The following is a 27,751-nucleotide window of genomic DNA, read 5'->3' on the forward strand; positions in this document are numbered from 1 at the left end:
AGTTAAAAGAGTGAATATAGTCCACCCTATTCTCACTTTCCTATAATCCTATTAGCAAACAAACAGCCCACGGGCCCACACTTGACCGGAATAAAGCTGGATTTTGATTATAAGAGCATAGGTCCAACTAATAATCAGGCTTGAAACGGACGCCCAAACCCAATAATAAGCGTGTCATTAGTTTCCAATCGCAGTGGGCCCCACTTAAAATGAGAAATGATCGGCCCAGCAGGAGTTGTGTAATATTTTAATAAGGGAATGATATATTCGCCCCTAGATTTTACTTGGGACAGCCCCCTTTAGAGTAAAAGAAACCACACTAGAACGAAATTAAGCTGTAAACCCAATAATAGGCCTGTCATTAGTTGCCAATTGCAGTGGGCCCCACTTAAAATGAGAAATAATCGGCCCCATAGTTAGGGGCGGCAATGGTTCGGTTTCGGTTTAGTTTGACCCCCAAACCAAACTGAACCGAAATTTGAATCGGTTTGGTTCTACCAAACCAAAACCGAACCGAAAATTGAATCTAAACCAAACCGAAATCAAAATTTCGGTTCGGTTTTGGCTCAGTTCCGCCAATTCTGCCACCCTTTACTCATAATCATTGAAAATCTTTGGTTTCGATTCGGTTTGACCCCCAAACAGAACCGAACCGAACTTTGAATTGGTTTGGTTCTACCGAACTGAAACCGAACCGAAATTTGAATCGGTTTGGTTAAACCAAACAGAAACCGAATTTTCGGTTCTGTCAATTTTGCCACCCCTACCCATAGTCGTTGTGCATTATTTAAAGGGAAATGCTAAAAATGCATTTCCCTATTTAAATAGGGGAGTATATATTCGCCCTCTTTTCTTACTTAGGACAGCCCCCTTTTAGTGTACTTAAAGCGACCTTATCTGCCTTCTTCCCAGTTTCGATAGAGAGAGAGAGAGAGAGAGAGAGATATGAAGTTGAAAATCTATGGCGATCGCATGTCTCAACCAACGCGTGCGATTATCATTTTCTGCAAGTACATAATTCCTCCCTATTCTTCTCATCACGTTATGAAAAATCTCCCAAAATCAAAAAACCAAAAGAGGAAAATTTGAAATAGAAAGAAAATAAATAAATAAATCCGATTTTGCTATTTGATTTCTTATACTCACCTCTCATAATAATCTAATTTCCATTACAAACTCAATCTCTCTATCTTTTTTTGTGGTGAGCTTTTCTTTTCAATGCAAAAAAATTGTTCTAGTTGAAGAACGTCATTTTGATTACTTCTTTATGTTGATTTATGCATTTGTATTTGGTATTTCATTGCGAGTTTCATTAAAAATTTTGTTTATATGTTATAATTTTGATTTGATTTGATGATTAGGGTAAATGGAATCGATTTTGAGGAAATCAGAATCGATATTGCAAAGGGCCAGCATCGTTCTCCCGAATTTAAAGGTGAATTTTTTAGGTTATCTTCTCCTTTTCAATTTCCAATTTGTAGAATTTCTTCTAGTATTTAATTTTGTTAATCCATGATCTGCATAGTGTATACAGTGGGTATACTATTGATAGGCTAATTTACTAAATTCATGCCAATTAGACAATCCTAACGATATGATCTGTGCCCATCAAACAAACTCAACTCAACTCAACTCAACAAAGCCTTTGTCCCAAACTAGTTGGGGTCGGCTAAATGAATCCTTTATAAAAAAATTCATGAAGAAGGTAAAAGGAATCTGCCCGGCTCTAATCCTGGTTCTAGTTGGGGCTATCAAACAAACAGTTAGAAAAAAAATAGTTGATATTCAATAGTCCACATTTTATAGGAAAACATTCACTTGTTGAACAGTAATGACGTCCATGTAGGCTTGGATCCAACAAAGAAAATGGTTTTCAATTTTTAAATGCGACTAGGCAGAATCAATGAAAAAGTTGTCGATTTTTTTAAATTGGAATTTGGACTGTGGATTTTCTTATATAATTTGAAATCTAGAATCTGAGTTTGAACATTGTATTGGGAGTCTGGCCAAATCAAGTTAGCACTGAGTGTGCTTAAATACATATGTAAGTAGTATGTTAAATTGATCTCTTGCAAATTGATTTATGTGTATATGAATACACATGAGTGCACTTATAATACATACATAAGTAGTATGTTAAATGTCCATCTATGCTTATAATGATGCATACTTTGTTACCTTGTAAACATGTGGCAATGTAAATGCATCCGCTAGCTCTCTTGCACCTGCATAATAGATGGTATTACGTCATAATCAATCGATAATTTTCTCAATCTTGATAATCATATTGGAAGTATAGATGGATTTGATATGTATAAATTTTCAGCTTTCAAATTTCAACTGTTCAAAATGGAATTTACCAAAAATCATCTTCTTTTGAAGGTGGAACTTGCAAACTTTATATTGTGTTTATGCACTCTTTCAAATTCTTTGTAACTTGATGCTAAGTTTGATTGACTTCCAATACAACAAAATAGTTATTTATCATTGTAGAAGAAAAAGTGGACTATATAATTTTTGCTACATAAAGTTTCGCATGATACTTTTGTAGAAATCAATCCCATGGGACAAGTTCCAGCAATTGTTGATGGAAGATTCAAGTTGTTTGAGAGGTAGTTGCTGGCCTTTTCTGGCGTCTTCATTATACATGAACTGTATATTTTTTGTCTGATGAATGCATATATGAATCTGTTGGGGTTGTCAGTTGTTAAGATTTGTGTACAAATGTTTATTTTATTGTTCAATGCAACTTGATTTAGTTTTCCACCTTCATCTTTGAATACATTGGGTTTATCATCATGTTTTCTACATCTAGGATTTGAGAGTAGATCTTGTGAAATAGTAGTTTATTTGATGATGGAGTCCAATCTTGCCATATGAATTTTGATTTACTAATTTAATTCTGCTTGTCCAGTTATGTCGTTGTTTTCACCATTGCAAGTCTAGAGCTGTGAGTCATGCACTTTTGCGTTAATGCAACTGGAGATTTGGTATTGAACTTGGGGGTTTTAATATAATATTATGAAGGGCAAATACCGAAGTTTGGACTCTGGAGGATTTCGGAATGCTAATATGATAGAATTTTTGTAGTATGTGCAATTAGTTGAGTGGGCAAAGATCTTTCATGTACAGGATTAGGTCCAGGATGGGACTAGGAAATGGATATTGGTATTGGAAGGGAAGAGCCTCAACTCACTTTCTTTTATGGAGTTGATTTGCTTAGATTGAAATCATGGAGTATGATGACAACGTGTATGAGCAAAAGATGTGATGATTATCTTCTTTACTTGACCGACTAGAGACAAGCTATATCACTAGACTAGGTCTTTTTAGAATTATGTTTAGGTGGGATAGCGGTGCAAACTTAGGGTTCACATGTTTTTAAGGAGAACTTTGGAGCATAAAAGTGAAAACTTTAGGTTCACACAAGAAAAATGAAAACCGGAACGAAATGACCATATGCTTCGTTTCGTTGCGGATTTCGTTCGAATCAGGAAATTTCGCACGAAATCTAGACGTACAAAATTCCTGAAATTTGGGATATCGTCTGAAATTTGTCCATTTAGTTGTTTTTGTTCTACTCTCCTTATCTCTTCCTGATTCTCTTCTCTTCATCTTTTCTCTTCTTCTATGATTTGTGGACACGGGTACGAGTGTCGTGTGTCGACACTGACACGGAGTGTCAGACACGGCAAACCCCCAAAATTTAGAAACGGGGACACGGGTAAAATAGAAAGTATATATAATCATAATTTGTCGATACGGATTCACGTGTCGAGTTTCTACACGGATGAGTTGTCTGACATGGTAACATCTAAAAATCTAGAAATTGTGACACGTACATATACATAAAATTATTGATTATTACACAAATACGTGTCCACACGCCCACATTAACTCGAACACTCCTAGAAATACATTTAAAAGTGTCCAAAGGAGTGTCGACACGGGTGGACATGCCTGCCGTGTCGGACACGGCACGACACGTGTGTCAACAATAAATTCGAAGTGTCGGCTAAATCATAGCTCTTCTTAGTATTTATATGTAAATCTTAAGTAAATGTCCATTTACTTAAGATTTACATGTAAATAAGGGAATACCCCCATTTGGGTCTATTGAAAATAATTTCTAGACCCAAATCTAAAAGGATAAAAAGTCAACTCTCCAGTTCTAGTACAAAATTCGAAAAAAGGGGTTGGGTGGGGTATTTTTCCAATTTTAAAAATTCATAAAATCTATCATGTCCAAACATTATTAAATCCCAAAAGTGTGGTAAAAAAAGTCTCATAATTTGGCCTCCAAAAATTTTCATCTTGTTAGGCACTGGTCAACAGTCGACACAGGCATTTTTGTTGACTGATAGTCATTTTCCTTTGAGTAAATGCTGGATCTTTTACATTATTAGTTCATTTAGTTGTTTCTATATATATATATATATATATATATATATATAGATATATAGATATATATATATATATATATATATATATATAGAGAGAGAGAGAGAGAGAGAGAAAACGGTTCCTACACATATGTGTAGAGAGTTCTCTACACAGTAGCTTAAAATACAGTGGAGGCCCACATTGTTTGGGTGATCCAAGCCATCCATTTTAAAGGCCCTCACATAGATAGGGTGTCTACAAAAAATCAGATCCATAGGATCATCCCAACCCTACGATTTGTGGAGGTAAAATGGATGTCTTTAAACCTTCACAAATTAGTCCATTTTTTGCCTCCACAGTTCGAATGGTTAGGATGATCTATGGATCTGATTTTTTGTGGACACCCTATCTATGTGAGGGCCTTAAAAATGAATGGTTTGGATCACCCAAATAATGTGGCCCCCACTGTATTTTAAGCTAGTGTGTAGAGAACTTATCTACACATATGTGTAGGAACCGTTTTCTCATATATATATATATATATATATATATATATATATATATATATATATTGAATAATTTAGTTGTTTCTTATATTTTTCTAACAATTTCTGATTTGATTGGATTTTTTTTATATTTTTAACTATTAAAAAAGCTTTCCCTCGTTGTAGCGGAATGAAAAGTTTCGACCGAAATCGGAACGAAATGACTGAAACGTACCAGTCCGGTCACCAAAACGAAATGTGACCGAAACAAAATTTACAACAAAGGCATCAACAGTCCATGAACAGATTCATCATCCAGAAAAATAATCAATGCACAACTAGGTTTTTACAACTTATGTTAGCCTTTGAGTTCATTTATTAACAGGATAATTCAGCCAAGTAGCATTTGTAACAATTAGCTCACACCAAATAAATCAAATTTATAAATAAGGGGTAACAATGATATAAAGATCTGTCTACAATCTGAAACAAGGCAAAATTTAACACTATGGCATAAAGAAACTAAAACTAGGGTGGGTAATCATGGTAAAAATATGTGTAGATGGAGGGCTGGTTAAAGGGGAAAAGACAACAATATGAGATAGCCAAGGTTTTGATTGAGTCGTTGAAGAAGGTTCTACCCATAGTTACCGGAAACTTCCTAGTAGGATGGGAAGCTCGCTTCAGGAGCTAAGTTTTCGCTTCCCAAATTTAGGTGAAGCGCGCTTCACAAACGCTTCCCCTACACTCTTTCTCTTAATACACTCAGGAAGCTAAGTTCTTCTGCTAAAAAAGGTTCTCTCTCTTTTATAATGCCGGAGTGTCTTTAAAAAATGAGTATATTTAAAATTTAAAAACTCATCTTAAGTTTCAAATGAAACCTTGTGTGGGTCTTTTTCCAAATACTTAACATTAAATCTACGTGAATAAAACCTGCATAACTATAAATCCCTTAAACTTATGATTCTAACCAGTTGCAAAGTCTTCTCTACTAATTGTATTCCTTACCTGTATTAACCCTTCCTCCCTAACTTGTGATAATCCTACTCTTTCTATACACTTCTTATTTGCTTCCAATGAGGCTTATTACATGCTTCATGTTGCCTTTCAATAAAACTTCTAACACGTTTTCTATTTACTTTCTTTAGAACTTCTCGCTTCCCGCTTTTCTCTTTTTCAAACCCCTTGTTTCCCACGTTCGCTTCCCGCATCGCGTCTCGCACTTGCTTCTCACTCCGGTAATTATCATCACTGCCGTCTTATGTGCTGCTTTCATGTTCGGTGTCGAGTTCTTTAATTCACTTCAAGTGAGGTCACAATGGACCGACCCCGATCATGGAACTGGTTGTGGGTGCTTCAGATAACTGGCCTAGCAAAGCCAACATAGTCATCTTTTCTCTTTCCATGCACACTAATTCAATTATACCTTTTCTACTCTAACTCTATGGAAGAAGATGTACCGTGCAGGAAGGAAATAACCTTCACCTTCGTCTTTGATTGTAAAGAGAAATCGTTTGATATAATCTCTAAAGATGGGGACACTATTTTAAGCCCCTGAGAAAGTCACCTGCAGGTTCTACCTAAGATCAGTTTTCGACGAATTATCTTGGTCTACCATTGTGTGTTGGAAGACCTTGGAAAAGGGCATGGGATCCGATTGTAGAAAGGGTGGAGAGAAAGTTGGATTCTTGGAAGCGGAATCTGGTCTCACTGGGAGCTAGGATAACTCTTATTAAAGCAGTGTTGGCTAACATCCCAATCCCACTCCTCGCAAGAAAGAACCTTCCTCATCCTCCAAGAAAGCTCAATTAGATGCTCTTGGTAAGATTCAAAACACCCCTTGCAACCCTAGCTCTTTCCCTTCCCCTTTTATCTTTCTTTATCCATTCAGCTGTGCATGCATGGCAGAAGCATGTCTTTCTGTTGCTCTCTCCGTGCATATTATAATTAATTCAACAAACAATCACTGTCAATAAAATGTGTATTTCAATTCTGCTGTTTTCCTATTGTACTTCTGTACCTTAATTGTATTTCTGTTATTCTCTTTTGCTGAACATTTCTTATCATCATTATTATGCACAAATACACAGTTTGCAAAGCTACACTGACAGTGATTTCTGACCATTGACCATTTGCACCTCCTTTTTTAGTAATATCTTCTGAAATTCTTCATCCTAAGTCTACAGTATTTTTTTGTTCCATTGTATCTTCTACAGTCATGCAATCCTGAGCTACATTGCTTGTGCATTCCCTGGAGTTTCAGATCACTGGTAAGTTTAATTACTCGGATTTTTCCATCTCTAGAATTAATGTATACTTGTGCTAGCTTGCTGTTGTTCTGAGGAATTCCCCTTGGTTATTGGAGTCGGTTTTCTTTAATTGATTGCTTGGCCTTGTAAATTTATATTATGCATTCACAACCCAGTTTCTTTCTTACATTTTTTGTAAATGTTCTCCGCTACTTCTAATGCCTTAGATATGTTTTCCAACTCCAAGTTCCTACAGGATTTTCTATTGGCACTCTTTTTGGTTAGGTATCCAGCGGATCTTTCCAAGAGAGCTAAGATTAATTCAGTATTGGATTGGCATCATTCCAATTTACGCCGTGGTTCAGGTACTGTAGATTTCAACTCCTTAGTCTATTACTAGATTCCTAACTGATGCCTAATGCTTCCTACTACTGTGGTTGTGTTTTTTCAACTTTGCAAGAACCATCTGGTTTTTTTTTTTTTGAAAAGTGACAAAATTTCATTGATAATATGAGGAATACATTGGGGACAAGGAGGCCTAACTAGCATTACATAATGTCAAATAAAACTTGCCAGGGCGTACCCTTGGACAAGATGAACGAACCAAAGAAATTCTGGATCCTCTTTCCGTGCCTACAATCAATTGAAGGGAGTCTTTTCCCCGATTATGCCCAACCAACTGCCCTTCACTACGATCCATCTAACCATTCTTTGTCTTCATCTAAAAACTTCGTTAGCAGCCACTCTACCACAGTCTTTTAGTACTAGCATAAAAAGAGTTCCAGGCAAGATAACCAAAACTAAGCGAAAGATCCAGATCTCTCGAGCCTTATTTTGGTGAAAACCATACAAGGCGAAACTGGATGTTCTCAATTCATGGGACAAGTACTACTGCTATTGTCTCAATCTTTCAACCTCAATTTTGCTCACCATGCTTATACTTCACTTATCGGAAGACAAATCAGTAATTCCAGAGGGGATCCTTTTCTCTTCTATCCCTCTCCCTTTCTGAATATGCTTCTTTACCTAACTCCGAGGCCAGTATCACCAAACAAAAATACCCTTGAACTTTTAATAAATCTCTGATCACCACTAAGACCACCGGGACTGCTATCTGCCTGTGACTTAGCACCTAAGGTAGTCTCCCCAAACACCCAATTTTTTCCCAAAAGACCCGAAAGGCTCAGATTCTAGAGAAGGTACTGATGCATGAAAGCGATTTAATGATTCACAAACTGAAAGAGACTCAAAAACCTAAGGACTCTTGAACATATCCATAGATAGCTCGCTAATTACCTAGGTTCCCTTCCCCATTCTTCTTTATAGCCTCTTTTTTCTTTTTCTCTCTGAAGTCCCTTGCAGTCATGGATTCAAACGTTACTTTTGTTGCTTCAAAATTCTCCTCATACCTTGTTCTGAAGACGTCCCCAATAGATAGCATGTCTTCAAATTCTTCCGATGGATGTCTGCAGTCCTCCAGTGGCGCTAAATTATCTTCCACTGATTTTCCTTTTCCTTTGACGTCCTCCTTCGATACAAACGCTCTCTGACTAGTTGACCAACCTCCCGATTCAGCGAATCACTAGAAACTGGTTCCTCATGTGATCCCACCTTCAACTTTTCCAACCTCCTAATCTCTGCTGCCTTCCCCTCTTCCCAGCGAGCCCGGCGAAGTCGCCTTTCCTCTTCCAAAGCCTCCTTGAACTGGGAAGAATTGAAGAGAGGAACACAAGCATCCTAGACCGCATTCTTTTCCAATGAACTGATGGGGTCCTCATTAGAGCCCCTAGCGTATGAATTGAAATGCTTCCACTGCTTCTTTAAAATACTCAGAGTTAATTCTCTCGAGGTAGGGGATTCCTTTCTGGCAAGTTTCTCATTGTAATCCAGTTCCTTCAACAATTCTAAGTCATTTACTTCAAAGGTGAAATCTTGATTACACTTTCTTTTCCTCTCCTAGACTCCTTCGACCCCGGCATAACCGGAGTGGAAGGTTATCAACTTCTTGTAATAAGTTTTGGACTTTAGCTACAAAATTACTCTTCCTAATTTCATCCTTTCTGAAGCCACTAAGAAGACCTCTTTTAAATAAAGAGAGACCACCTCTAGTGGCCAAAAAGCTAGCCTCAACTTTTGACTTTCTACGCAGAGAAATAGCGCAGATCTTTATTTTAGCAGAGAAATCGCAAGTGATCTTTATTCTGGAGCAACCTGGTTTCCTTGAAAGATCATTGCCAACGTGATTTGTTGGTTTTAATGAATGTCTGTATTTAATTTAAATTGTCTTGCCATAAAACCTTTTTTTGCTGTGTAAAATGTTGTATTAATATAGTTTTTTTTGTCCTGATATTTCATATGCAACACTTGCATAACCACTTTAAATTTATCACCTCCCTCTGCTTGAACTGTTGGTTTGTCCTACAAGTGCACGTCAATTGATTTAATGATTTTCAAGGCCAAAAGTGGGAAGGGAATGAATTTAGCATCTACCATCCCTTCTTAGTTTTGATTCCCTTCTCACCACATTTTTTACCCCTACTTTTTGTGCACTTGTATAGTTGTTCTATTAGTTAAACATTTAAGATGTAGCCCAATTCCTTTGATCACAATGTTATGTTTCTGTCAATGGGTCTTCATTAGTTGCCTTAGGGTCCCCCCTCCCCTTCCCGATTGCCTATTTATATAATTTGTGTGCATTTTCCAATTTGTCTGGTCAGGAGGGATTGGAATGGGAGAATGAGATTGGCTTTCCTAGAAGATTGGCTCATTCACTTTGGTTATGTTTGCCCCTTCAAAGAAACAATGAATTGGCTCCTAGCCAACTAATTTAGGGGATCATTGTCTTTTCATAAGTTTTTTTTTTTGGTCAAATGTAGAGATTTACTAATTCAGGTGGAATAAAACTATGCTGTCAATTTCTTAGAAAGCAGAGAATTCTTGAGAGCATCGTTTTCAACTATTGGTTAATGAGATAAAGAAACCACCTGATTTGCCTCCTCATTAATATATGTGAAATTTACTAGAAATTACTTGAAAGTTTCCCTCAAAGAATGATACACGAACCAAAGAAGGAAGATAACCTATTGGCCCATCAAATTACATGAAGTCTTCTTCAATCCACCACAGGAAAGGGATGAATTTGGACTTTCTGGTTGTGAAAACGCTTAAAGACCTTCCCTGAGAACCATTGCTTCTTCCACTGTAGCCTTCTTTTCTCTGACCTCTATATGAAACAACTCCTCTAATTGGGAGGGGGATCCATGAAATGCGCCACTAAAATTGGGTTTTGCAGTTTTCTCTGGCTCCTTGAGCATGCTTCATAGTAAAAAGCACTTACACGACCTTTAGCATGCATGCTGAAGTAGCCAATCTGATGCAAATACCCTTGAGAATCACTCTCCTATCCCTGCATTGGCCACTTGAAAGTCCTGCCGCTCAAAATATGCTAGCCAAAATCTCCTTAGTGTATAGAAGAAGGTTAAAGTAGCAAGCAACAAGAACAACTATCCAACACCGTCTTGGACCTTGATGACAATTCTCACTCTAATGGAGTAAGTCGAGTCAGAGTTGATAAGTCTTTTTGTTTTCTTTTTTACATGTCTTGGCTCCACCCTGGTTGCAATTTTGAAATGTATTTTAGTATTCATATTAATGACCAAAATATTTTAAGGATATTGATGCTGGACAATACCTAATTTAGGGAAAATCCTACACTGCTAGTGGGATTAAGACTTTAGGACAATTTAGGGCTTACACGGAAAACTAAAAGAACACTTAACAACTTACCTAGGACCGAATTAACACCTAATTAATCTATGGGCAGCAGCAATAATGAGACTTAAATAACAAAAATAATTGTAAAGATTGTAATTAATCATGAACTAAACCTTATACAAATCAATCAAAGCGATAAGAATTCATTAGACGAATTGATAATAGAAAGATTAGTCCGAAACTAGGCCTACGCTTGCAACCAATTAAAAGAACTAAAAGCTAATGTAAGTACCAATGAAAGAGATGTTACACAAGCATGAAAATAATAATATCCAATGAAGAAAAACAAAAAAAAATGTCCAGCAACAGTAAAAGGCTCAAAACGGTCCAGTTTTGGGTGGTAGGGGTATTTTGGAAATTTGGCTGATCTGGGATTTTGGTTTAATATTGCTGTCCAAATCTTAAGTTAAGGTTTAGAAAGTAAAAGAAAGGTTAATCTAGGGCTTAGGCTCTGATTTGATAGTAGGTTTATGCTAGGGATCTTTAAAAAGGGTTTCCGGGCTTGAAAATGGTGCAAATTTTCAATTGGCTGCAAAAGGGGTTTAAAGTTAGGGTTCTTGGTTGTTTAGGCTGAGGTTTACTCATAAAAACAATCCGTCAAAATCTCATAATAAGATCTTGGAGAACAAGAGAGATCTATGGATTTTGGGTTTTCTAGTTTTACGGTTCAAGAACAAAGAAAATAGAAAATCTGATTTACTAACCTTGTTTGTGTTGATTTGATTAAAGATATAGAAGATAATAGATGAGAGGAGATGAGAAAAGAATGGCTCCTAGCCACCAAGAGGAGAAGAGAAGAAGTCCAAGACACAATAGCTCTCACAAAAAATTCTCAATTCTATTCAATATTCCAAATTCCCTTACATTGCTTTCATAAGATGTATTTAGAAGAACAGAAACCCTAGAAGATAACTTAAAGTTAAAAACTAATCTCAACCATTCATCTAATCCAAAGTAAACTAAGTAAAGATAAAAACTTACCTAAAATAGTAATCCCGTAATAGACCTTTACTACTTCCTAAAAACACCCATAGCTTGCTCAAATCACATCCAAATCATGTGATCTTGGGCTCATTAGATACGTAATTGAAAAACCTTTCTAATAATACCAAAAACATGCCAAACGAATGAGATTTGATGCTTAAAAAGTAGGCTACTAATAAAATGACGAAAATAGATCGTAAATAGTAAAAAACAACTAAAAGAAAAACATCAACATAGAGTGGATGCCATGTGGCAAATGTGGCACAACACATGTGGTATATGCAGCATGTGAACGTCCATCTCTCATGCAAAAATCAGTCATTCTCCTTCCCACGATTCTTTCTTCGCTTGTAAACTTTAAATCCTCCTCCTTCGTTGATGTCCCCATCAGATATACTTGATATCATTATTATTTGTGTGCTGATTATATACTTTCCAATCCATGGCACACTCCATGGGCTTAGGTCAAGCTAATCACATGTGTAATTTATTAACACTCATAATAATGTAAGTTTGATACACTTCCAAATGCAGAAACAGAATCAGTGGATCAAGCACTTCACATAACAGAAAGAGTACGACTTCAGAGAAGTAAGGGTCAACCAAAATGGTTATCTTATCTGACTATGTATCCAAGTAATAAGAAGCTGAGTGTGCTAGGAGGTTAAGACAACTAATGGTAGTTAGAACTATAGTTAAAAGAAGTGATGTTAGTTAGAACTTTAGTTAATAAGTCTGCTGATGGGACTAAGGTAGTTGAACAGTTGTAACTGATAGGATCTACTTATAAGCAGGGGAAATTGTAAAAGAAGATATCAATGACTTTTGTGAAGTTTTCTTTTCTTTCATTCTTCTCCTTTCTTCCTCTTCTATGAGATTTCTTCCATTAAAGTCAAGGTTATTTCAGCATTCTGAACAATTAGAAGCATCATTGGTGCTTTCATTGTTATGAACTAATGCCAGACGGCGCTTGATCTCGTCAAAACTCCCAATCTGATGTTGCATCGGATAAACTCACACCTCAAATGGCTCAATTCCAGAAACAAATGCGTGATGATTTCATGGCCATCCTTCCTATGCAACAGAAATTAGACAAATTGTCTTCTGATTTTGAGAATAGCAAACATCAGACCGCCCAGTTCAATTCTACTTCGTTCTCAAATCAAGAAGAGCTACAGTCCAATGCTATTGCTGCGATTCCACCGAAACATCTAAAACTTGATTTTCCAAAGTTTAGTGGAGGAGATCCTTCTGCTTGGCTTTTCAGGGTAGCTCAATACTTTGCTTTTCATCACACACCAGAGAATCAAAAACTTCCAATGGTTTCCTTTCACATGGAAGGATCTGCTTCGAATTGGTTTCAATGGATGTCGAACATCAATCAATTGCGTTCTTGGCAAGAATTTGAAACAGCACTCAGGTATCGTTTTGGTCCTTCTCCTTTTGAAGATCCACAGGGTGCGTTTGTCAAATTACTTCAAGTAGGTTCTGTTCTTGAATATCAAGCTCAATTTGAGGAAATGCCCAATAAAGTCTATGGTCTTTCTGATAATTTCTTGAAAAGCTATTTATTTATGGACTAAAACCTGAGATTAAAGAGATGTGTTAGCACATCAGCCATTTGGGTTACATCGGGCTATTGGTCTCACACGTTTGCAAGAAGAAAAAATTGCATAGACTCGTCTCAATGGTAGACAATGGAATTCCAAAGTTGTTACTCAACCTTCTCTTTTAGGTCCAAATCCAAGCTTTTCAAACCAACACAATCAACCTCATCAGTTCTATACTACAAATGTTCCAACATCAAGAACACTTACTTCTTCAAGTAACACAATTCCGACAAAAATCCCAATCAAGAAACTATCTTTTGCTGAAATGCAACAAAGAAGAGAAAAAGGGCTTTGTTTTAATTGCGATGAACGATTTCATCCTGGACACAAGTGCAAAAATCAAATGTCGCTTTTGTTTCTTGAAGGTGAAAATAACGAAACTGACGAATTTCCTTTGGTGGAATCTGAAATTCCATCAGACCCTTTGGTTGAACCTACTATTACTTTTTATGCATTAATGGGTCTCAATGTGTCAAAAACACTCAGATTAGCTGGCACCATTGCAAATCATACTCTTCAAGTACTAGTCGATGGAGGTAGTACCCATAATTTTATACCAGAAAGGGTTGCAAAATTTCTGGGCTTACCTATTACTCCATCTCATTTTAAAGTTCAAGCGGACAATGGACAATTTGTAACTTGTCAAGGCATCTGTTCCGATATTCAGATCGACATTCAAAACCATTCATTTGTCACTGATTTTTTCGTCATTTCATTACAAGGGGCTGATGCTATTTTAGGAGTTCAGTGGTTGCAAGGATTGGGTCCTGTTACAACAGATTATAAGACATTAACCATGGATTTTGTTTGGAAAGAAGATCAAATTCATTTACAAGGAATTCAAGATTGTCTGTCAGATTTTATATCATCAACTCAGTTGCACAAATTGGCGGATAACGGGCTTATCATCTTGTTTCATGTTGCTTTCTTCAACAACAACAGCATCACAGCTCCATATCAACAAGTGATTCCTGCATTACAACCTGTTTTGCAGCAATTTGCTGAGGTATTTACTGAACCCTCTGTTTTGCCTCCATCAAGATCTACGGATCATCGCATTTTGTTAGAACCAAATTCTAAACCTGTGAATATTAAACCGTACCGATACCCACATTTTCAAAAATCAGAAATTGAAAAATTAGTGAAAGAAATGCTTGATTCTGGGATAATTCAAACTAGTACCGGCCCTTTTAGCGCCCCTGTTTTGTTGGTAAAAAACAAGATGGTAGCTGGAGGTTCTGTGTAGATTATAGAGGATTGAATGCTATTACTATTAAGGATAGATTCCCTATTCCAATACTGGATGAGTTGCTCGATGAATTACATGGAGCTACGGTGTTTTCAAAATTGGATTTAAGAGCAGGTTATCATCAAATCAGAATGAGTCCATCGGATATTCCAAAAACGGCTTTTCGTACACATGATGGACATTTTGAGTTTTTGGTCATGCCTTTCGGCTTAACCAATGTTCCGTCCACTTTCCAAGCTACTATGAACCAGGTTTTTAAACCTTTTCTACGAAAAATTTTCATCATTTTTTTCGATGATATTTTGGTGTTCAGTAAAACTATTGTTGATCATGTCATTCACCTATCTCATGTTTTACAAACACTCAAAACTCATTCATTGTATGTAAAGCTCAGTAAGTGTTCATTTGGAAAGCATTCGATCGAATACTTGGGTCATTTTATCGGACAAAGGAGTTCAACCTGATTATAAGAAAATCGAAACTATGTTGACATGGTCAATACCTTTGAATCTGAAACAACTACGAGGCATTTTGGGTTTAACAGGATATTATCGAAAGTTTGTCAAGGGTTATGCTACCATTGTAGCTCCCCTAACTGAATTACTAAAAAAAAAAGGATTTTCATGGAATAATTTGGTTCAATTAGCTTTTGAGAACTTGAAACAAGCAAATGACATAGGCTTCAGTTTTAACATTACCAGATTTTTCAATACCTTTCTGTTTAGAAACGGATGCTTCTGGGGTGGGAATTGGAGTTGTCTTGATGCAAAAAAGCCATCCTAGTGCCTATTTCAGTAAGAAATTGTTCCTCGAATGCAACAAGCTTCCACTTATATACGAGAATTATATGCTATTACAGTATTACCTCTTCCGTGGCAAAATGGCGACAATATTTGTTGGGAAGCAAATTTTATATTCATACAGATCAGAAAAGCGTAAAAGGACTTATGGACCAATTGATTCAAACCCCTGAGCAGCAACACTACCTTACAAAATTGTTGGGCCATCACTGTGAAATTTCATATAAACCAGGAAGAGAGAATGTCGCCGTTGATGTCTTGTCATGATTACCATTGGGAACCTCTGCTTCACTATCAATGCAAATGATGGCTATTTCTACACCTCAATATGAATTTTTGAGCATTCTAAAGCAGGAATTAGAAGGGGATACTGAGTCTCAACAAGTGTTTCAGAAGCTACAGCAACAGAATGACGATACACTTCACTGGTCAACTAAGGATGGGTTATTACATTTTAAAGGGAATCTCTACTTGCCTGTTCATTCTACACTCAAGGAACAAATGATTCGGGAATTTCATTCTACACCAATTGGAGGGCATGCTGGTATTCATCGAACATATATTCGTTTAGCCACAGTTTTTTATTGGAAATCCATGAAATTAGATGTCCACAAGTTTGTTCGCCAATGTGTGACTTGCCAACAAATCAAAAGTCCTACCGTTCCTTTTTATGGTCTTTTACAACCTTTGACTGTTCCTGAACAGGTTTGGGAGGATTTAAGTTTGGATTTACCAACTTCTCAAGGCTTTTCGGTTATTCTGGTGGTAGACATATTTTCTATGAGTGCCCATTTTGGCGCTTTGCCCAAACATTATAATGCCAGCAAGGTTGCTTCATTGTTTATGAACATGGTGTGTAAGCATCATGGAATACCCAGGTCATTAATCAGTGACAGGGATTCTGTGTTCTTGAGTCAATTCTGGAAACTTTGTTTCAATTACAAGGAACTGAATTAGGGATGAGTTCTGCATATCACCCACAAACAGACGGTCAAACGGAAGTTGTCAATTGTTGTTTAGAACAGTATTTGAGGGCTTTTACTTCTGAATATCCTACCAAATGGTACAATTTTTTGGGTTGGGCGGAATATCAATATAATACACCTTTTCATTCTTCTTTGGGAAAATCTCCATTTGAAGCGGTTTTTGGGTGGCTTCCTCCTAACATTCCAGCTTATTGCCGAGGGAGTACTAAATTGGAAGCTTTAGATTAAGATTTGGGAACAAGCTTTAGATCAAACAATGCCTTCTTTCAGCTCAAACGAGAATGAAAGCTAATGCTGATGTTCATCGAACAGAATTACAATTTCAAGAGGGTGATTGGGTTTTATTGAAATTACAACCTTACAGACAAGTAACGGTGGGTCATAAGCCAAATCACAAACTTGGAAAGAAGTTTTTTGGTCCCTTCCAGGTTATCGAAAGGATTGGATTAGTTGCGTACAAACTCAAACTACCGGAAGGATCACAAATTCACCTTGTTTTTCACGTCTCTGTTTTGAAACCATTTCAAGGAGATCCTCATTCAGCCATAGTACCGCTTGATTTGCCTCTGGTTTGTCTCAACAATCGGCCCGTTATTGAACCTTTAGCTATTGTGAGTGAGCGAAAGGTATTGAAGCTTGGCAAATGGGTTACACAATGGCTAGTCCAGTGGAAGAACTTGCCGTTGGAAGAAACTTCCTGGGAAGATGCTGAGGAATTTCACCAACTCCATCCTTCTCTTCACCTTGAGGATGAGGTGGTTCTCAATGGGGGAGGCAATGATACACTTCCAAATGCAGAAACAGAATCAGTGGATCAAGCACTTCACACAACAGAAAGAGTACGGCTTCAGAGAAGTAAAGGTCAACCAAAATGGTTATCTGACTATGTATCCAAGTAATAAGAAGCTGAGTCAGCTAGGTGGTTAAGACAACTAATGGTAGTTAGAACTATAGTTAAAAGATGTGATGTTAGTTAGAACTCTAGTTAATAAGTCTACTGATGGGACTAAGGTAGTTGAACAGTTGTAAGTGATAGGATCTACTTATAAGCAGAGGAAATTGTAAAAGAAGGATATCAATGAATTATGTGAAGTTTTCTTTTCTTTCATTCTTCTTCCTTTGTTCCTCTTCTCTAAGATTTCTTCCATTAAATTCAAGGTTATTTCAGCATTCTGAACAATTAGAAGCATCAAAGTTACAGTGTAACGACCCGGATTTTTACTGCACGGATCGCTACGGGCAACAAAACATATTTATTCCTGGAAGTACACAGCGGAAGGTTAAAGTACATCCTGAATTTATAAAAAATCCCAAGTATGACATATTTAAAATCTTTTTACATCTGAGGAGATTGACCAGGTTCATCATCCGTATTTCCTCAAGTTGCTTTCACACTTCTCATAACTAAGGTTCCTCATTGATAAATACTCTCGCATCCAAATTTTCAAATCCTGGTGGGAAAAAGTGGGTTAGGAGAGCAGGTATATAGAAGCTTCGATATGTAGCTGAAATCAATAATAAGAGACAGTTCTATAAAAATATGCTGTATTTTGTATATAACATAATGTGAATTTAAAACTAATACTAATAGGATTTTTTTATAGAAACAATTTAACCAAATAGTAAAACAAACCATTTAAAGCCCAATAGTTTCCAACTGTTTCTATTTCTGAAGTTTCCTGTAACGATCCGTCTCACCCTCGTATTGTCCGCTTTGGACTTGGCCCGCTTCCGCTTTTGGGTAAGTCGACGGCTCAGAGATACAAATACGTCACACGAGAGCCACATTTACCTCTTCCATTTCTTTCATTTCTCATTTTTGTTCAACCTTTTCGTACATATGAAATTCAACATTTCATTTCATTTTCCAGAATGAAACACATTTCATCATTTTGAAACAAATATGATTTGATATTTCCCAAATATAAACAATGAATATTTGAAGTAAAACGGATAAGAAATATCTGAATAAAACAACATATAATCATATCCCCATCACTTTCATTGAGAAAAGATATCAGTCGAGTCTAGCTATCACATGCCTTATCAAACCTGAGAAGTGGGAATTTGAAGATTCTTGACCTTGAAGATGACAACGATAAGGGAAAAGTGATTCTCCTAGCCTTTTCTTTCTTCTCCCTCTCTTCCTCCCTTTTCTTTCTCTTTCTTCCTTTTCTCTTCCTGGCTACTCTATTTATAGGAAAAACTGAGGGGAATAGTAACATGTGAATAGTTTTTATACATAATAACTGTTATTTTTACCGGGTATTACATACAGTTATATGTTTTGCTATTCAACCTTGGAGCCTTAGGATCTTAGCCTTGAGTTCAAATTATTCTCCAAATTTATATTATCATAATATTTAAGGCTGCAACTTGGGTCAGGATGGGTTGACCTTTTGCTAAAATCTGTTTGGTTTCAACCTGAACCTGATTTCAACTTAAATGCACAACTTGGATTCCCAAAATCAACCCAAGTTGCACTCATAATGGCATTCCACATGTAAGATATGATCTATAGTTTATGTTTAGATTATACATATTGTTTTCTTGGACTTTCTTGTTAGTTAATTATTAGTAGCTTATCTTTTTGTACCATCATATGATATACTGACCTTTTGCTAATTGTGCCATTTATTGGTCATGCCATATCTGAAACCATCTGCGACTCGATGTCATCCACTCCTATTCACTTATACATTCGTTTATGATGTGGAGGCCCGTGTTCTATCTCAGATGCGATTTCAACTTTGTCAGAGCTATGTAGAACAATATCCATACAGCTTGCAACAATGGAGCATACCTACCGTCTCTAGATTATAAAACCTCTTTTACGTAATTGTTGGAGCAATGATAGAATGAAGGGTGCCCTTGGAAAAATCAGCTTCAAGGGCGCCTCCATTCGTCAATTTCAGCAAAAGTAAAAGAAGTTCCACTTTTTATGGTGCCATCCATTTTTTTTCCACTTTTTATGGTACCATCCACTTTTTTCGGCGCCACTACTTTTTATGGTGCCATCCAATTTTTCCCACTTTTTATGGTTCCATCCACTTTTTTCGGCACCATCATAAACACACCTTTGCTGAAATTGACCAATTGAGGCTCCCTTGAAGCTGGTTTTTACAAGGGCGCCCTTCATTCTATCATTCCTCTTGTTTGAGGCAAAAGTCAAAGCCGTTCCACTTTTATGGTGCCATCCAATTTTTTTGGCGCCATCATAAATGCACCTTTGCTGAAATTGACCAATGAGGGCGCCCTTGAAGTTAGTTTTTGCAAGGGCGCCCTTCATTCTATCATTCCTCTTCTTGGAGAGTGCAATTTATTGATGAGTATTTTGGTTTTCATCAACTGTGGAATCTCTTTCCAACTGATTTTTGGATATAGTCATGAGTGCATTTTTTTGGTAAGTTTTTTTTTTTAATAGTATTTTTTTGGTAAGTTGTCACATGAATCTCTCTGTGCAGCATCCTTTGTCCTAAATACTGTACTAGCACCTGCACTTGGTCTTCCATTGAATCCGCAAGCAGCTGCTGAAGCTGAGAAGGTTCTGACTTCATCTCTTTCAAAAATTGAATCCATTTGGCTCAAAGGAAATGGGAAGTTCTTATTAGGCAGTCATCAACCATCTATTGCAGATCTCAGTCTCATTTGTGAAATCATGCAATTGAAGGTACTCTATACACACCATCTCCACTGGATGGGGGGTTTTTTTTTTACCTGGCATTTTTTTTTGTAGCAGTGTTCTGAAAATTGTCATATCATGCACCAACCTCACCACACATTTGTGATATTGCTAGTCCTTCTTATCCAAGAATTTCTCTACCTTTCAACCTTAAATCTATTCAGTTGATGTGGTTTTTATTGGATCATAAGTACGTGGAAACTATTCTTGAGCGGGGAAACATGTTTTCTAGGAAATGTGAAGGATAGCTGCAAATAATCCATATTTTAAGAGAAATGGAAAATGGTGGGAAACACTCATTTTTCTGTAGTACGGGAAACTATATTTTTTTTATGTTTCTAAAATTCCCTCTTTTTCAAGCTTCAGAGCATAGTTAGTTATCATTTATCATGGGATAGGCATGAGTAAATTTACAGACGAGATATTTAATGAACTATCATAGGCCCTCTGGTATGACTTTGGTCCTTTTTATGTGATGTGAGATGTGATCGAGTAATGTATGTTGGTGTTGTGTTTTCCTTTAAGTGTGTTTTGAAAAACATGAGTGGGTGCATAGCTTTTAATTAATTTCAACCGGCAACCCTTTCCTAAGACTTACCCAAGAAATTAAATTCTAAGAACCTAATACAACTCACTTTATTATGTGGGAGCTTACAATCCTACCCCTTGGGACCCAACGTCCACGTTGGCATATCGCATTATGGGAAAAAAATACTTTAACTCCATATGAAAAGGCTAAATTGCCCTTGGAGCTCACAGACAACTTTCTTGGTTTCTGCCAATATAACTCTCTCACATGTCGAACCAGGCGTCCCCGTTGCACGTGAGTTCGTTACATGGTTCTTACAATACAATTGACTCATGGGCCTGCAGTACACACGAATTTATTGCATCGTTTCCTATATGCTCCTTGCGTAGTTTTACGGTTTTACCTATCTCACAACTTGGCTAAATACTAGCCCTAGGGACCTACAGCCTAAGCTTTGATACCCAACTGTAACGACCCGGATTTGGGGCAAATTTTTTTGACATGATTTTTTTTCTTCCAAATCCCAAAATCCGAATCGCCAACCCAAAAGGGAAACAAGCTGACTAAAAAAACCCAATACAGCTCACAAGGTAAAGGCACTTTGCCCGACAAGGCCACATTGCCAAACACTCTTTTCTCGATCCCTTTAAACTCCCTTGTTTTGTGTTAATGTCATCGTTTCAACCTACAAGAACTGTAGTAACTGAGTCAGAACGAGCTGAACAAGATCCTTTAGTGGGCTCACATAATAAAATGGCACAATAATGAAATTGCATTATAACAGTGATTCTTACATCAATGAACAGAATAGGCAACAACTTGAACAGAGATATGGAAATCGAAATAAGAGTAAGAGTACGATAGTTAAAAGATATGAGAACAAACAAGGAGGACATCAATAGATCATAGTAGAGATAAATAACGCAAGAATCAAAACCTCGTATTGGAGGAAAAACATAGATAGGCACTGGAAAACAAAGTCACATCGTGTACCAAAGTATACGGTCTCAAATCTAAATCATCATTTGTATATATCCCAAGTCATCATCACCTGGCCGAAGTGGGTGGAAGCATAGGTCTTTATATATATGCCATTCATATATATAGGTCAATAACGTTACCATACAGCGACAAGGAATATATGCATAAGATCAGACTACTTTTTTTTCAAATCAAATCCTTTCAAAACTCTCCTCTTTTTTTTTGAAATTCCAAGGTACAGAAATATGATGCAACAAAACTATATATCAAAACCATTAAAGAAACCATTATTATGAGAGTCCACTATCACTTGCCTTAGTGTTTGACTGTGGAAGGAGATGGAAGGCTCTAAGTATTTATCGAGAAGCAACCTTGAAGACAAAAAATCAATCGATGCAACGAGACAAACCAACCAAGTAAAAAGACTACCAACAAAGACAACAAGAAGACAATACCAAAAAAAGATAACACCAACAACTACATACTAGCACAACTACTTGATAACACTCCCCCTCAAGTTGAAGACCGAATGCCGTCAACTTGCAACGAGAAAAAAAGACTTTAAAGGCAAGACACCTCTCTTAGACATTTTATCAAACACTTGGTGTGCACCTTTGACATCAATACAAAAGACATAGAAAACTATGGAAAGAACAGAGCAACAAGAAAACAAGGATGCAACACACTCCATCCATGGAACTACATGAGGGCTACAACACTCCCCCTCTTCGGCCTTCAACTTGCAACGAAAATACAACCTTCAACACACAATATCCCTCTTGGACATTTTTACAAACACTCGGCGTACACCTTTGAGATCAATACAAACGCCATAAGAAACAACGAATATAGAGGGATAGAACAAGAATTGGGATGGAGTAGAAGGGGGATGAGACTCCAAACATGAAAGAGAGAAAGAAAGAAAGAAATGATTTAAACCATAAAAAGGGGGTAAAGAAACTAGAAAGAACCCAACAAGGAGATTTAGGGATTGAGAACTAAAAAAGAGAGAGATTTATGGATTTGCAACAAAAGAAAGAACAAGAAAAGAGCTTATAAATGGGAAAAAAAAATAGATAAAAGGGGAATCTTCCTTGTTTTTTTGTTTGGGAAATGGATGGATCTACAAATGATATTTACAAGAGGGGTTTGGGATTAGAGGTTCACAAGGGGTTTGAAGGTTATGGAGTTAGGGTGCAGAGAGGAGAAACCCAAAAAAATGAGTTTGGGTTTTGGGTTTTATGACAAATGAGGCGTAAGACGAGACGAGGAAGAGATGACAACGAGAGAGACGAGATAGATGAAGATGGAAACTTGAAACTCTTCTTCTTTCTTCCCTAAGGATCTTGCTCTGATACCATGTTAGAATGGAAAATGGATAAGAGAAGAGAGGAAGAAGAAGAAGAGTGGGGGAGAAGATGGTGAGATTCTCCACTTAGGAGCTCTCCCATGTAATGATGTATATATAGAGCCCAAAATAGGGCAACATAGTACGAAGACTGCAATACCCCTCGCTTATACACATAATGACCCAAATGCCCTTACACCCTTCAACAACAACAAATATACCCCCATTTGTAGAAATTATTAAACCAGTCCACTTCTAGCTTCCAAAACCAGCAACCAATGGGATGTTTCCAGCTAAACTTCGATGGTAGTTCACTGGGGAACCCCGGTAGGGCTGGAATCGGCGGTCTAATCAGAGATGCGGATGGGGCGACTGTCATGATCTATTCGGGCTCGGCTGGGATATGCGACGCTAACGAAGCTGAGGCCAACCACTTCAAAAAAAAAAAAAAAAAACAAAGCTGAGGCCAAGGCATTACTATATGGGCTGCAATGGTATGTTAAAAACAATATGGGCCCACTGATTGTCGAGGGGGACTCCGCCAACACGATAGCTTGGGCACTAAATCGTTGTGGAGGACCGTCGTAATTGCATATGATATTGGATGAGACTAGAGACTTAATCAGCAGGTTACATCCGTGGCTTCAACATCAAAGGAGATCTGCTAACTCTTTGGTGGATGCCTTAGCTAAGGAGGGAGTTAACATCGAAACCACACATCACCTTTCCTCCTGGGACTCAGAACATACCTGAAAACTGACCTCATCTATAAGGCTCCCACTTTTGTATTGCTGTCTTTAATCCCACTGAACTTTTGTCTCGAATACTTGGGGAATTGTAGGTTATTGCTTTTCACACGGGGGATGTAGGATGCCTCCTCGGTTCATGTAGTGGGACAGCTTATCCTCCTTGTATATCCTTATTTCTGGAATAAAATTTGTTGCCTTTCAAAAAAAAAATTTTGAATCGGATGTAGGATACCTTTCAAATTTGTTATCCTCCGCGTCAAGTTTCAACTCATATGCTCCATCATGGGGCCTATAATTCTTTTTTCGTTTTTTGTTTTTATTTTGAAGTAAGGATCAATTCATTGAAAAATCCAAGATCAAGGAGGTCCCGAAAGAATACAAAGGAAAGGGCAAATAGAGCCGAAAAAATACATAAGAAATGAAGGCAAAAAATGCTAGCAGCTATGGAGGGAGAAAATTGAAAAGCTCCACTCTCTCCCTATGTACCCCCTCTCTAGCAAGCTTGTCCGCCTCTCAATTTGTTGTCTGCCTGATATGATTGAAAGGTATCGAAGAGGTTCCAATCCTATCCCAAATCTCATCAAATAGAGCTGCAAATCTCCAAGGGACCGAATGAGAGTCTCTTAGCCACCTTATGACATTGAGAGAGTCGCCTTCTACCACCACCTTATTCATGTCTACACTTCGCAGGAAATAAATTCCTTGGTGGATGGCTCGAACTTCCGCCTCATTTGAGTTTGCTACCCCTATTGGCCCACCGAAAGCCCAAATGACCTCCCCCTTCTCATTTCTTAATAGCCACCTATACCTACAGTCCCAGATTCCCCAGACTGGAGCCATCAAAATTCAATTTGAGAGTTCCTTGAGGCGGAGAGGATCATGCTTGTACCACTTTAGGATTATTGGTAGAGGCGGAACAAATCTCTCTCCACCCATGCCACAAATCGTATGCTAATTCAAATCTGAAAGAATTAAACATTTTCACCCATGAGATGGATAATGCAACCAACTTATTGAAAAGGTACCGGGCTCCCTTTGAGTAACCCTTGAATATCCTTGCATCGCGTTCCTTCCACAAGACCCAAATAGTAGCTAAAAAGACATGCCAAAGAATCTTTCCTTTACGGGTGGGGCCTATAATTGTAATCTTAATTTAGGCCACATTTTGGGATTGTGCACACAACAGTGCATTTTGTTTCTTGCCTTGATCTTTATTGCTTCTTCGTTGATTTCTTTGACATATAGGATTATTACATTTGCATTAGGATCATTTTTTTAATAGGTAAGTTGGGCCTCCAGTTGAAAACTAAACCCTTAACCATTTGAGCTAGAGGTCAACTTCATTTCCCTTAGGGTCCTACAAGACAATTCCAATCTGATGAAAGACACAAACACACAATAATGGATTTGAAGGAAGACCTAGACACTTTCTACCCTTTATGATCATTGTTTCTGTCTATAGGATTCTTTTTCCATTATTACAAGGCAAAAGGCTGATTGCCACATGAAATACCTTGGAAAAAAGTAAGGAGGGCGAGAATCCTGTGTGCTCATGTAGCAAGGGCATGCCACTTTTATAATTTTTCCTTATTTTCTTTGAAAAATAAACTTGTATCGTATATAGCTATCTCAACATGTATCAACATGGACAAGCATGTGTGCAACTGGACACTGCTCTATATTCTTTTATGTTTTGAAGGGCACATTTGAAACCCTATAAATGTATCTGATACATTGCTATTGTTATTGCTTGTTAAACAAGAACCTCAGTATTTCAAAGAAAACAGAACCTTAGTATTTCAGTTTGATATTCTTCTGGCATAATTTATATGCCACCTATTTTATTTAACGAGTCTCTATTTTATGCTGTTATGAACTAATATAATGTGTCCCTGTTCAAGTTACATGTGTCTTTTATGGGTATTTGAGGGAGTTCTAGGCTTCTAGCAAGAGAAATAGACCGCAACTGATATATATGGATTATTATTTGGGATTTGCTAGCGTCCATCGCAGAAGGCATTTCGCGGATGGGCTGTTGCATGTGAGAGCAGCCACCTCGTGAATGAAGAAAAAGTCTGCTGAAAAGTGAGCCTGTGTGGCTTCTCTCTCATGCAACAGCCCATCCGTGAAATGCCTTCTGCGATGGACGCTAACAAATCCTTTATTATTATAGTAATATTTTAAAAAAAAAACATGGATTATTATAGTATACATGGATGCATACTATAATCCGTCACTTTGCAGCCTCACCAATTTACTGAACCTTTAGAAGCCTGCTGTTTTTGTTTCTTATGCCTTGATAACTAGCAATTCCAGTTCTGGTACTGTTGACCCTTGATATTTCACCTCCTTTTTACAACTTATTCCTGGTGAAATTAAGAGCTGTGGTTATGTGCACTAATTCTTGTTGATCGACTTGGAACTTGGGTGAGTCGACCGATTCTAGCAAGTTTAATTAGGCTTTTTAAAATAGAAATCTTGTGTTGTGAATACTTACCTTTATCCAAAATTGTAAAGTTGAGAGGCTTTCAATTTACAAGGCAGCACGGAACCCAGAAATTGAGAAAATGATTTCTATGTTGTCTGTGTTTTGAGTTTGTTGAGGTCAAGAATCATGATATTTAACCTTTGAAAGTTGGCCTCTTATAAGTCTAGATGCAGTCATATCTACTAAGTTAGCTTTCTTGAAACAGATGCACCCTTCTGCAATGTTTTTGGAAATATCTGCAAGTCATTTGACTATGGGTTCTTTACTTCAAAAAATAAAATTGACCGTGTTCTGAATAGTTTTTCTCCATTGGCTTCTTGAATCTTGGTTTTCTTATTCCTTTTTGAGAAGGTGAAATTTAATGATGGAAATATATCCAATTTATTGAATGTATGCTGAACAGAAAGTGGGTATGCATGTAATGGAAAAGAAATATTTTGGGCTTATTGATGAAGACACAGATTACCTCAAAGTTTTAATTACTTGATTTCAAGTCTACCTCGATGAGGGCTGGAGTTGGTGTCAGCCTAAGTACTTGATTGCCTTTTTTCTAGTTTAAAAAGCTTTACGCTATGCTCTTCGAGTTTTTAAAGTTTTTTTTTTCAGGTTTTAAGAAAATTGAGGAGCATTTTAACTCAAGCTAAGTCTTGATCAATTCAAGTAAACTTGAAGATATTCTTGAGTATTTGATATAAGATTTTAAACACCGTACAAGGCCTCTTGCATCCGTTCTGCATTATTTCATATGTCGAAGAGATTATTAGTCGTTGAGGATTAGTAGAATTAGCTTCTGATTTATTACTTTCTTTATTTGTCCATTGGTTTCAGCTTTTGGATGAGAATGATTATGATCGGATACTGGGGCCGCACAAGAAAGTTCTGCAGTGGATCGACAATCTGAAAATTGCAACAAAACCTCATTTTGAAGAAGTTCATGAGGTACTCTACAAAGCTAAGGCAAGATTCCATAACAATCGGTTGCTTCTTGCTAATAACAAGATGACGACAAGCACAAACACCACAACACCTTCAAAGCTGTGAAAAGCTGGAAGAATGCGAGGTTTGATGCTTTTGCAATGTCTCTGTAAAACATTATTGAGCTATGCAGTGTTATAAATGAACTGAATGACAGCAGTTCATTTGGGTATTCTGATTTGGGCCTTTGATGCGATGTTATTTATTGTTGAAATGTTGGGCTAGAAATCATATACTGTTTAGTACATGAGAATCACTGTTTCAGCTTGTTGAAGCTCGAAATTCGGCAGGGACTGATCTAGGTTTAAAATATTTTTTCAGATAGACTGGTTTGAGGGAGGAGACATTTGTTTCACTTCTTCGAGGAAAATCAAAAAATCACAAAGGGAACAATCTTTAGTTATGATTAATCTGGTAGCATTTTGGAAAGTAATCCATCCTGTCTTCCCAAAATTTCTAAAGTTATTTAGGTGTCTGTT

General features: G+C 37.2%; 1 protein-coding gene across 1 annotated transcript; it reads left to right on the forward strand.

Moving 5' to 3' along the window:
* Positions 1-876: 876 nt before the first annotated feature.
* On the forward strand, positions 877-27,517 carry GSTT1 (glutathione S-transferase THETA 1). Its single transcript, XM_077367178.1, has 7 exons — positions 877-1,010; positions 1,362-1,435; positions 2,552-2,612; positions 7,085-7,138; positions 7,403-7,482; positions 19,985-20,190; positions 27,126-27,517. Exons 1-7 carry the CDS (start codon positions 946-948, stop codon positions 27,336-27,338), a joined length of 753 nt encoding a protein of 250 aa, XP_077223293.1. The 5' UTR covers positions 877-945; the 3' UTR covers positions 27,339-27,517.
* Positions 27,518-27,751: the final 234 nt, after the last annotated feature.

This window comes from Tasmannia lanceolata, unplaced genomic scaffold, assembly GCF_043159265.1.
Source record: "Tasmannia lanceolata isolate RefF3 unplaced genomic scaffold, GAP_Taslan_0.1 ptg000024l, whole genome shotgun sequence".
In the NCBI taxonomy this organism is placed as follows: domain Eukaryota; kingdom Viridiplantae; phylum Streptophyta; class Magnoliopsida; order Canellales; family Winteraceae; genus Tasmannia; species Tasmannia lanceolata.